This window comes from Chionomys nivalis, chromosome 22, assembly GCF_950005125.1.
Source record: "Chionomys nivalis chromosome 22, mChiNiv1.1, whole genome shotgun sequence".
Taxonomy (NCBI): Eukaryota; Metazoa; Chordata; class Mammalia; order Rodentia; family Cricetidae; genus Chionomys; species Chionomys nivalis.
In genome coordinates this window covers 40863363-40875367 of record NC_080107.1, presented here as the reverse complement: position 1 = coordinate 40875367, position 12005 = coordinate 40863363, and the positions used below count along the sequence as shown (strand labels likewise).

At 47.6% G+C, this 12005-nt stretch overlaps 1 protein-coding gene across 1 annotated transcript in view; it reads left to right on the top strand.

Annotated features, from left to right (window-relative positions):
- Window positions 1-11289, top strand: part of Qsox2 (quiescin sulfhydryl oxidase 2) — a 30681-nt gene extending 19392 nt beyond the window's left edge. Inside the window, exons 9-12 of the mRNA XM_057755745.1 lie at window positions 1834-1956; window positions 2636-2786; window positions 6979-7167; window positions 8736-11289. Of these exons, the coding sequence (XP_057611728.1) occupies window positions 1834-1956; window positions 2636-2786; window positions 6979-7167; window positions 8736-9268 (996 nt within the window). The 3' untranslated portion in view covers window positions 9269-11289. The remainder of the gene's footprint in view (window positions 1-1833; window positions 1957-2635; window positions 2787-6978; window positions 7168-8735) is intronic.
- Window positions 11290-12005: the final 716 nt, after the last annotated feature.

Sequence of the window (12005 nt, the reverse complement as noted above, 5' to 3'; positions counted from 1 at the left end):
GGTGCAGGTAGAACTCCAGAAGACAGGGCAGCATGCTCGACATTCTCGGAAGACCCCCTAGATGGGCTGGCACCACCTCCACCTTTAGTGTTGAGTAGTACAGGCTAACGCTCTGGGAGCTGGCAGGAGGGTGAGAAGTGTCAGACTTAGTTCTCTGCCAAATGTTCATCTTCAGTGCCCAGAGCTGGAGAGGAGGATTGTCCTGCCCTTTGGGAATGAACATGAGCCCTCCTGTTGGTTGTAACAGCCCCGTCTGGTCTGGCTGTGGTCCTGCTGCTTTCTGGCCTTTCAGATACCTCCACCACCACTATTGGCACAAGTGCAGTATTAGACCCGCCTTACCTTGTACTGTGTACAGAAGAAACAAGGTATTTTATAGGCCTTCTTTCACTAAATGAAAAGTTCCATAGGCCGGGCTCCAAAGCTACAGAGAGACCCTATCTCGAAAAATCAAAAAAAAAAAAAAAAAAAGTCCCTGATAGAACTGCTTTTGTCTAGCTAGTTAGATTGTAAACATTTACATTTATAGTGTAATTCAGAAAAACAAAGGAAGTAGGATTTCTATTTCAAGGAATAATGGGTCAGATATTTCAGTGAATACTGCTAGGTATTTAGCCCACTGTGCTGCTCAGGATTTGAGATGGCATTGGATGACTTTGTTCTTTAAAAGTGTGTCCAGCTAGGTTTGGTGGTACACACCTATGATCCCAGCACTCGGTTGGCAGAGGAAGCAGATCTATGTAAGTTTAAGAACAGTCTAGTCAGCCGGGATCCTGGTACTCAGGAGGCAGAGGCAGGTGGATCTCTGTGAGTTTGCAGCCAGCCTGGTCTATGGAACGAGTTCCAGGGTAGACTTCAAAGCTACGCAGAGAAACCCTGTCTTGAAAAACAAACCAAAAAATAAAACAAACAAACAAAAACTTAAAAAACAAAAAAGGATTGTCCACTCTTGAGTTCCACGTCAGCCAGGGCTACATAGAGAAAACCCTGATTCAAAACAAAAAGCTAAACTGTGTTTCACTAGACCTGCTACCCTGGAGTGACTTCCAGCCAGAAGACTCACCCAGGCATATAGTTGTGGGCTTACAGGAATTAACCTTGTCTCAATGGGTATGCCTCTCTGCATATTGCCCTCCTGCCCTTCTTTCAGCCAGCTCTGGTGTTTGAAGATGTGTGGTATGATGGTGACAGCTCCTTAAATCACAACAAAAAGTTACAGTTGTAAAATTTACTTAACATCTAAGAACAAATTCAATGCTGCTTAACTGATCTTGTTACTTTGTAAACAGTGCATAAAAATATAGCCAAAGAAGCCTTTATCTTTGCACATGTAATAAGGGAACAATATACTATCCAAAGAGAACAAAACCACCAGGTTTCTCTTAGCTACTCGTTTTCCAGGCTCCTATATGTCATCTCTGCCTGTGGTGGGTCTCTGTTCCCACACATCTGTAGGGCAATTGGTTAGAGACAAGAAGAGAAACTGTTGGAACTGAAGAATTGCAGAAAGACAGGATAAGTATGCAGGTGGTGCCTTCTAGGGGGCCACTGAGCCCTTGATGGCTTGGTAATATACCATACCCCCTGTCTGACATTGTGAAATAGCCATCTGCTGTCCCCTTAGTTCTTGAAGAACTCCCAATTCTCAGCTGGCCCTAAGGCTGAATCCTTTTCCTTAAAGAACTGTCTGAGGCAGGGCATGTGTGGTGTGGGGCTTTGACCCTGCTTTGTGGACTTTGCCACAAGATCATAGCTCTCCATACTGCTTTCAAACTTTGGGAGGAAGTGGCAGTTTTTCTCAACATCTTATAGGATGGGTTCTTCTTCTCTTAGCTGTTCCCCGGCCGACCACCAGTCAAGAAGCTTTTGGAGACACTGCAGGAGTGGCTGGCCAACCTCCCCCTGGACAAGATTCCGTACAATGCCATCCTAGACCTAGTCAACAACAAAATGCGGGTAAGTCCAGCCCTGGCCATGGCTAGTATAAATCCTGCCATTTTCCTTTACCTGGCAAGTCTCCTCCTCCTGCGCTGGCCTAGGACCCAGAGTCTACAGAAAGGAAGAGTAAATCTATTCGCCTGTGGTGTCTCCCTGGCTTTGTTGTCAGTGCTTGGTTCCCACAGCACAGGCCCCATCTCTCTGCTTGGAGATAGCCCCTCTCCCTGTATAGACAAGCCTGTGTGGAAAAGCCTCATGTCCCTAGGTAAAGAAGCCCCTGTCCCTCGGTAGAGATGCCTCATGGTTTTTGCTATTCCCATTTCTGTGATGACTTCATGTCCACTTCTTACCTCAGTAATACTGGTAGGTTATTCTGAAGGCTTCAATTTTAGGGCAGCTTGCCAAGAACACAGTGTGAGCGCTGCCCTCAAGCAGCACAACACCCGGGGCTTTTGGTTTCTATGTTGTTGTTTGATTCTTTTGTTTGTTGAGATTGTGTCTCATGTAGTCCAGGCTGGCCTCAAACTTGAGATTCTCCACTCTTAGCCTTCTAAGTACTGAGATTGTAGGCATGCAGCAAGAAGCTTTGATAAATACATACCCTTGTATGATCATCTCCCCAACCAAGGCCCAAGGCATGCAGCTGGTGTTAATTTTAACACTTGTCTTGTATTCTTTGTGGATGTTTTCCCTTCAGATTTCTGGAATCTTTCTTACCAGCCACATAAAGTGGGTGGGATGTCAAGGAAGCCGATTGGAGTTGAGGGGCTACCCATGCTCCCTCTGGAAACTGTTTCACACTTTGACGGTTCAGGCCTCCATCCATCCAGAAGCGCTGGTTGGCACAGGTAACATCTGCCTAACCGAACTGGCATAAATGGCCTTCTCTACTCACTGTCTAGTTCCAGTGCATGGCATGTGCTACCATAAGTACCTTCAAGATTTTGCTTTGTTGCCGGGCGGTGGTGGCGCACGCCTTTAATCCCAGCACTCGGGAGGCAGAGGCAGGCAGATCTCTGGGAGTTTGAGGCCAGCCTGGTCTACAAGAGCTAGTTCCAGGACAGGCACCAAAGCTACAGAGAAACCCTGTCTCGAAAAACAAAAAAAAAAAAGATTTTGCTTTGCTGTCTATGAGATGTCAGGGCAGGGAACATGTCAAGTCTGGAGGAGAGCATCTCAGAATTTAGACACCATGAGCACAGCCTGCCTCTGTGTGGAAGGCAGTAGGGAGAGTTCTATACCCTTTGCCACAACAGCTTTATAAAAAAGAAACCACTGAGAAGACAGACAAGCCAGGAATCTTTGTATGTAAACTCACCTTGCTTTACTCAGGAAAATTAGGCAAGTGAACCCTGCTTAGTGAGGTATTTGTCATTTGTTCTAGAACAATTTAGCCTCAAATTTAGCAGCTTAAAACATCCTACTTTGGGGCTGGAGAGATGAGTCAGCAGTTAAGAGCACTGGCTGCTCTTCCAGAGGACCTGGGTTCAATTTTCAGCACCCACATGGCAGCTCACAACTGTCTGTAACTCCAGTTCCAGAGTATATATGGGCAAAATACCAGTGCACATTAAATAAATAAATCTTAAAAACAAACAAACTCCTACTATTATAGTCTTACAGTTTGTGGGTCAGGAAATTTGACTGTGGCTTAACCTGGATCCTCGGCTTCAGGTTAGTAAGACCCATTTCAACTTGGGATAGCCCTCCTACCCTACTTTCTCAGTGTCTGCTGGCTGCTCTTCTGAGATCCACTCAAATCTTGGCAACTGGCTTAATAGAAGGGAGCCAGCAGAAGGTGACACTCAACACTTCTGTCATCTTGGTCTCACTGGGCCCACTCTGCTCCCAAGGGAACAAGAACCTGTGAGTTTTGAGTCTCAGAGGCAGGGACCAAGGACAATCCCAAAGGCTGCCTGCCACACAGAGTTGAAAACTACAAACCCGAGGATAAGGACTGCTAGCTGTCAGTGACAAGAGAGCAAGATGAGAATTACATCTGCTGTCTTCACATCCCCTGTGGATTGAGCCCTGGAGCTGTGGAGCAGTGTTTGTCTCTCAGCCCTGGTGCTTTAGTCTCTTCGGTCCACACTGCCACTCATGCTGATACTAAACCTTAGTGGGCTCCATGCGCTCCAATATGCCTTCTAGTAGCTTCATAAAATTCTTAAGACTGCGGTGTGGTCAAACACCCACTGTTTTACTTGCTCGTGTTTGAATGGGTCTTCTATTTCTAGGCATGGGCTTGTTTGTGTGGGTGTCTAGTGGTAGCTGGCCATCCAGGGCAGGGGGCTGGGATTAACTCACTCCTGAAGGCCACCCTCAGCTGGTGTAGGAGTTCCTTCTGTTTGTGTGTTGCTTTTATTGGTTAATGAATAAAGAAACTGCCTTGGCCTAGTTGATAGGGTGGAACTTAGGTAGGCGGAGAAGACAGAACTGAATTCTGGGAGGAAGAAAGCAGAGTCAGGAGAGAGATGCCATGGAGCTGCCAGAGACAGACATGCCAAATCTTTCCTAGTAGGCCACGAACTCATGGTGACATACAGATTAATAGAAATGGGTTAAATCAAGATGTGAGAGTTAGCCAATAAGAGGCTAGAACTAATGGGTCCCGCAGTAATTAATTACTACAGTTATTGTGTGATTATTTTGGTTCTGGGTGGCCGGGATGAACAAGCGGCCCTCTCTCCTCCTACACTCGGCTTTCTAGGAGGTGGGACCAAGATCAGGAAGGACCCTAAAGGCCTTGGCAGGTTGTCATTGAGCCATATCCTGTTTGTACAGACTGAACTCAGAGATAGGAAAGTGGACCTACCTCATCACAGAGGCATCTAAATCACTTTGCAAAAGGGTATGTCCAGGAGGGGAGAGGATTGGTTAGTCTCAGTCACATTCCCATGGGAATCAGGAGAAAGAGGAACACACACTAGGGAGAAACCCCAGAAGTAGTCCAGACACTGAGGTCAGACCCAGGGCACTATGTAATTTAAAGTGTCAGGATCACTAAAACGGGCTGACTCCAGAGATCTCTTGTCTATTTGGAGAAAGTTCTGTGGAAAAAGGAAATGAGTGCTGACCCGCCATGCTCCTGCTATGCTAGCTCCTCAGAGCACTGCTGATGTTGGCTCAAGGAAGAATGCTTTAAGACAGTTTGAGACAGCCAGAGACACAGGCCCTTAGACACACGCTTGATGTCTGCATGACAGACCACATTCAGGCAGGCATCTGCAGCACTCTCTCCTCCTCTTGACACAGCCTGACGCAGCCCTGAGGAGAGTAGTCTCCTGCCAATGGAATTGGGTCAGTCGAGGAGCAGGATTAAGTCTTCGATGTTTTCTTTTCTCGCTGCTGATTTAAACCCGTCTACTAAAGTGCTGACTACATGGTCTAACCCTCCCCTAGGTAGTGGTTTATGGTTCTTGTCCACTTTAAAGATTAGGACTGGAGCGAGCAGTGGTTTGGTGGGAAGGGGGGATTACTGTGATGTGAGGCAGATGTTTGGAGATCTGTGGGGAGAGGAGGCAAGGCAGACTGGCTACAAGAGCAGTAATGGCGTTTCACACCGGGCATTGCCCAGCTACACATGGGCATATTCAGAGCCAGCACGAACAGTGGTATGCCGATTTGTACATCCCAGATACAAAGGTTCTAGTGTAACTCCCCGTTGTCCAAGAACTTCTTGTTGACAGACACCTGGGTCAGCGCCTTTTGAGAAGCAGACATCCATGCAGCCTGCTGTGGATGGAAAGCCTCCCTCCCTAGTGGGAAATGCATTCAGTCACTGTCGTGCCTGTCTGTGATACTGGTCTGTTACTTCTGTGCTCATCTGCACTGGGATGCAGCCCAGCCTCATACAGTGGGGTTGCTTGGCTCAGGCTGCTTGTTTCTACCTTTAGGGTGAATTGCTTTCTGAAAATGCTGTATACCCTTCATATCTGCTGCTTCTATCTATGTCTAGAAACCCCTGTGTCACTGGAAACTATGGCCCTAGATGCTAGATGGTTGTATTTTAAAACCACTAGCAGCTGGGTGGTGGTGGTGCACACCTTTAATCCCAGCATTTAGGAGACAGAGGCAGGAGGATCTCTGAGTTTGAGGCCAGCCTGGTCTATAGAGCAAGTTCCAGAACAGCCAGGACTACTTAGAGAAATCCTGTCTCAAAACAAAACAAACAAAAAACTCCACCAGTTAGATGTGGTGGTTTATAATTCTATAATTCCAATACTCAGGAGGCTGAAACAGGATAACCTTGAATTCAAGGCCAGCCTGAGCTCTTTTGCAAGTCCTAGACCTGCCTGGGTGGTGTAGCAAGATGCTGTTTCCAAAAAATCAAAACAAACAAAAGAATAAAACTGTCACCATTTGGAGAGGCTCAGTACTGTGGAAAGAGTGCAGCCTTTGCCAACCTTTTCCCTGTTCGTCCTCCAGAAGGGAGCGCCAGCAGCTGGCCACCTGGTTACTGTTGCTGCCCATCTGATGAAGGAAGATTGTACATAGCCATATTTGCTCTTGGGCCTGGTTCTGTGGATTCTGAAGCAGGATGACCCTGGGCTCAGAGTGACAGCCTCATCTCCACAAGCAACTCTTGGAGGGGTTACAAAGCAGGAGAGTGCTGACAGCTGTCAGCTTGGCAGATCCTAAGGGAAACATACTCTTTGGAGTTAGGCTGCTCTTTGGTCATGAGGTCATGGGCAGAGACAACCAGAGGCATGGCAGAGGAATGTTAGAACATCCCCTTTAAGGCTTATGGGGATTGAGACGTCTGGATTATTGGGGCTTGTTTCTTTCGATATTGGCACCCATACTAGTGTTGTATGCCCAGTGTGATTTCTACTGTCCTCATGCAGTGGAAGCAGACTTCACACTCCCAGTTGCCCTTTGGTATCAGGGAACCCATGCTATGGGTCCTCTGTGGGGCCACACTTGGAGCCACTCCATGCTCCTGGATGCTACCTGAGTCTTCCTGTTTGAGCCATGTGACAGGTCCAGGGTTTGGTAATCTGTAGGCTTGCATCACTGATGGCCTTCTTCCTTCTTCAGGTTTTGAAGATGACCCCCAGGCTGTGTTGCAGACCATAAGGAGATATATTCACACGTTCTTTGGGTGTAAAGAATGTGGTGAGCATTTTGAGGAAATGGCTAAGGAGTCTATGAATTCTGTGAAAACCCCAGACCAAGCTGTCCTCTGGCTTTGGAGAAAGCACAACATGGTGAACAGCCGCCTGGCAGGTACGAGGCCTGCCACTTCCTGGCTGTTCCGACACTAGCCAGCACATACCTTGAGCCTGGATTTGGAGGGTCCAGCCCACTTCAAGGCTGCCAAGGGTGCCTGATCAGTGTATTTGGGTACAGCAATATTGTTCCCTCTCGCCACTGCTTGTTCTGGGTGTCTCAGGCCACTGTATCCTGTTGGCTTTGGGGTTCTTTCAACCATATCTCCCCCTCTCTCTTACCCCTCCCCAACTTTACCACTCGTAATTCTGAACTCTGGGAGGAAAAAAGGCTATAGAAATTTTGCTGAACGTTTTTAGTGTCTTTAAAATATGTTTCCAGGGGCTGGAGATTTAGTTCAACTTGTAAAATTCTTGCTATGCAAGCATGAGGATCTTAATCAATCTCTTAAAAAATCTGCGCCAGAATTTGGGAGGCAGAGACAGGAGGATCTCTGTGAGTTCAAGGCTAACCTGGTCTACAGAGGGAGTTCCAGGACAACTAGGGCTACACAGAGAAACTCTGTCTCACAAAACTAAAACCTGTGTGCAGCAGCACATCTATAATTCTGGGGCTAGGGAGGAGACAGCCCCTGGATCTTGTTGGCCAATCTAGCCCAATCAAATCTGCAAACTTCAGGTTCAGTGAAAGGCTGTGTCAGAACCTAAGACCCTCAGGGAGTAACTGAGGAAGACCTTCTACCAGAATGTGTACACACTGACACACACAAGTCTCAAGTTGTTAAGCAAACGTCACAAAATGATTTCGTTTTAAGAAAACTAAATAGAGGGCACTTGGAGTCTGTCAGAGTTAAGTAATTCCTTCTATTCCAAAATCAGTGGCAGATTAAAATTAGACTTAAGAGTAATTCTACTGAGAAATGAATTTAATAGAGATGAGCGGAAAATGTCACTAAACTCTTGGTTTTTGTTTAATCCGCTGTATTATAAAACATATTACAACTAAAGCACTAAAGAAAATTGGTTTTTCTTGGCACCAGAAGCAGACGGTGCCTTTCGTGTGGCGGATTTGCTTTGTCTCAAGGCGCTGCTGCGTGGCCCTTGTAAAGGGATTTCTCCCTAATGCCCTCCCAGCTCCCTCCCGCCCCTCCACCAGCTGGGCCTGCCCAGTCCAGGGCCCTGCTGTCATTTGTCCCCAACTCCAAGTGCCCACATCATGAGGCCACAGTGGAAAGGGGCTGTGTAGCCTGATGTGATGTTGCTCATAAGATTCCTCACCTGCTCCTCGGTCTCACCACCAACCTGGGGTTTGGGCTCCAGGACAGCCAGGGCTGTTATACAGAGAAACCCTGTCTTGAAAATACCAAAGGGGTTGGGGAGGAAGACACACAAGGGAGAACTTCATGGACCCATGAAAGAGGGAGGGTCTAGGCAAGTTACAACAGAATGCAGGGTCTCTCCTTTGTGTGCAGATGTGGTCGCTTGCCAGAGAGAAGAGGCATGCATTGGGTACCCAGGAGCAGGGGAAGGAGGAAAACAGGGACACAGCTAGTGGTGGATGGGGTGAGGCCTAGGATCCTATGGCTGAAAGGTTTCTCTGTGGTTCTCTCCTTGCCTCCCACCTAGGCCATCTGAGCGAGGATCCCAAGTTCCCAAAGGTTCCATGGCCTACTCCAGACCTCTGCCCAGCCTGCCATGAGGAAATTAAAGGTCTGGACAGCTGGAATGAGGACCAGGTGCTTGTGTTCCTGAAGCAGCACTACAGCAGAGGCAACCTGATGGATACCTATTCTGTGGACCAGGGCAGGCCTGGTGACAGGGAGCAGGAAGAGGGCGAAGGTCTTAACCCCTCAGGGAAGCCCTGGGGACGTCAGGATGCTAAGAGTCTCCGTCCACCCCACATGCTGGGCCCTAGGACTGACCTTTCCAAGAGCCTGCACCACAGGCTGGATCTAAAACTCCAGAGCCCCCAGGGGCTCCAGGCACTTGAAGAAGCCAAGGCAGCTGTGCCCTTCCTTGGGGTTGGCTTCTCCAGCCTGGACATGAGCCTCTGCGTGGTGCTCTATGTGGCCTCCTCCTTGTTCCTGATGATTATGTACTTCTTCTTCCGAGTGAGGTCCAAGCGATGGAAAGTTCGGCTCTACCACCCAGCTGTGTAGAGCACCTGGGACAGCCATGGACACAGAAGAACCCTTTGAAATCACCCATGTACCTGCAGCTTTAATGTTGGGATCAGGGATTTTGGAAATGTGCCCAGCATGGTGCCTGGAGGAGCATGTTTTGTTTTGTTTCGTTTCGTTTCGTTTCGTTTTGACTGGAACATTTTGCCTTGCTGGTACCTTGTCCTCACCTTCCCAGCCTCCATGTCAGCCTTGTGTGTATTTGCCCTTGTAGGCCAGAAGGAGGCATCCACGTTGCTGCTCTCTCATGAGGCCTCTCGTCTACAGTGGCCAGTGATGAACAGCCAAAGCACAGAAGTCTCCAGACTTCACACACCCTGCCACAGATGTGAGCTGTGTAGCTGTTCCTTCATAAGCCTCAGGCACTTTCATGGGAGCTCAGGGTCCTCTGAGGTTGAGCGGGGAGGTCTGGTCACCTTGTGGGATTCATGTCCTAGAGGCCACTGAGTTGTTTCGTAGCTTCTCTATTTCTTACGAAATAAGGTTGGGAGTGAGACACTTAGAAGCTCAGAAAGGGAAGGGTGGTGACAGTAGATAGGAGGGCCGTCTCGATCAGGCTGTAGTATAATTCTGGTCCTACATGGTGGGGTTCTGCCCAAAGCACAGTGGTGAGCATTGACTGTTGGGAGAGTTTCCATCTCTGGGAAGCCTCGAGAGCCCCTGTCATGTCTCATGTACACTGCAGAAGGCACTGGTGGGGGCACAGGATGTTGGGCACATGCAATGGCCCCTACATACAAAGCTTCCTGGCCTTTAGGGTGACTTTAAAACAAACCAATTAAAATTAAACCACTTAAATATATTATTTGTAAAATCCCAAAACACTGAAAGGTAAACTTGTGCCTAAAGACTTTTTTAAAAACATAGACTAATACTACATTTATGGAGACATTCCTGCTGAGGCCTGTCATGGCTCAGGAGTTTCTTTTTATTTGGATAAAGCAAGCTAGCTGTGTGTGTGTGTGTGTGTGTGTGTGTGTGTGTGTTTGATGAATGTGTACTTCTGTGAACCCACAAGGGTATGACTTGGTTAGTTAAATATACATTCCACTTTGCATAATCCATATTTTATATTTGCGTCCTTCCCAATGACAGCTGATCACATGGGCATCATTTAAGACCCTGTATTATCAATGTTTCTGCTGCCACTTAAAAAAAATGGACAGCTGTCTCCTTGGTCTGTTGTTACCCTCCTTCCGTCACATGGGAGAATCAGTTCTGAGAGCCAGGCCTCCCTGTTGGGGCAGGTGTAGCCTGGGTCCAGCCACTTGAACCTCTTGCTTCACTTCCCTGTGTCAGGAGGTTTCTTTGAAACCTGGAATCCTGTGCTTTTAAAAAACAAATGAAAAAGAAAAAAAACATGAACTCGTCTCGTATTGGTAGCTGTGTGTCTAGGTTGTTGGGACACCATTGGTCTGTCAGCTTTAAAACCAGGCCTGTGTAAGCACAGCTCCAAAGAGAAATACTTTGGGGCCATGTTAAACTGCATCTGGGGACATTGCTGAGAGGGACTTCTGTAACTGTGACCCCAGGGCTGCCACAGTAGCACACAAGGCCTGACATGCTGATGCTTGAAGAAGCCCACACTGGGCAGAGCCTACTTTCAGCTGCTCTTGTAGAGTCCCAGGTCATCCCTTCTGGGGGACAAACTTGCCACATCCATCCCTGTTTGGACTGTCCATTCTGCGGTGAGAAGGTTTGCATTTCTCCTCCAGTACCCTGCTCAGCCCTGGGATCTACCTTTAGACCAGGTGTACGGTCTGTTCTTCTACGGTCTGAAGTATTAAGAGATGTGTTGCAATTAATGGATATAATAGTTAAGTAATTTAAATGTTTATTTATTTTTATTGCAAAGATTTTGATTAAAAAGCCAGTTGGCATGAAAATGTCAATGAAATTTCTTACCTGCAAAGAAAGGGTACATTTTGTATTTAAGTAAACTCTACTGTGCACATTTTAAGAATAAAGAAATCTGACATTTAATAAAGCTGTTAACAGTTTTTGTTTTTTATTTTATTTTTTTTAATTTGAGAAGCTTTATGTTAAGCTGAATTCAGGGAGTGCTCTAAGCCCTTTGCTCCCTTCTAGTTTGCAGTCCCAACTCTGAAATTCTAGAATTTCTTGTGTGAAAAAGCTAGAGGCTTTGGGGCAGACAGCTCAGAGGCCAAGAAAAAATGAAGAATGAGAATGTAGTGTGGCTGAGAGTTGCAGGATCCTGCATCCTTGTTAACAAAGTACAGAGATGAGGGCAAGTGCACCCTCACGCTGATTCTGAACCCACAGAGTTCCTCCTAACTGCCAGAGCCTGGGGGGACCAATCAACCCAGGAGCTGCTGAGGCTCTCACCAAGTTTCCCATCTGCTCCTTGTCCCTGCCCTGTCATCCTGGGGCAGCTTGTGCATAGGAGATTGCCCTGCAGGGATCCGGGAGCTTCTGTGAGGAGCCTTGCAGTAGCAGGTGGGTTTGCACACATGACCGTTTTCTAGAGGTGGGAATTGGAGAGGAGGGTCTAAAATCTGCAGAGTACTGGATACAGGTGGTTGAGTATGGAAAGTTCAAAAGGCCACTAGTAGCAGTTGGAGGCCTCTGACCTGTGCCTGTAGCAAACAGCCTTTGGACCTAGCGTCTACTCCATCGGAGGAGGACAAAGCCCCAGGCTAACAGCCCTGAGGCTCCCAAACCCGTATACTGCGAACTCTGCGCCTCCAGCCAAGGC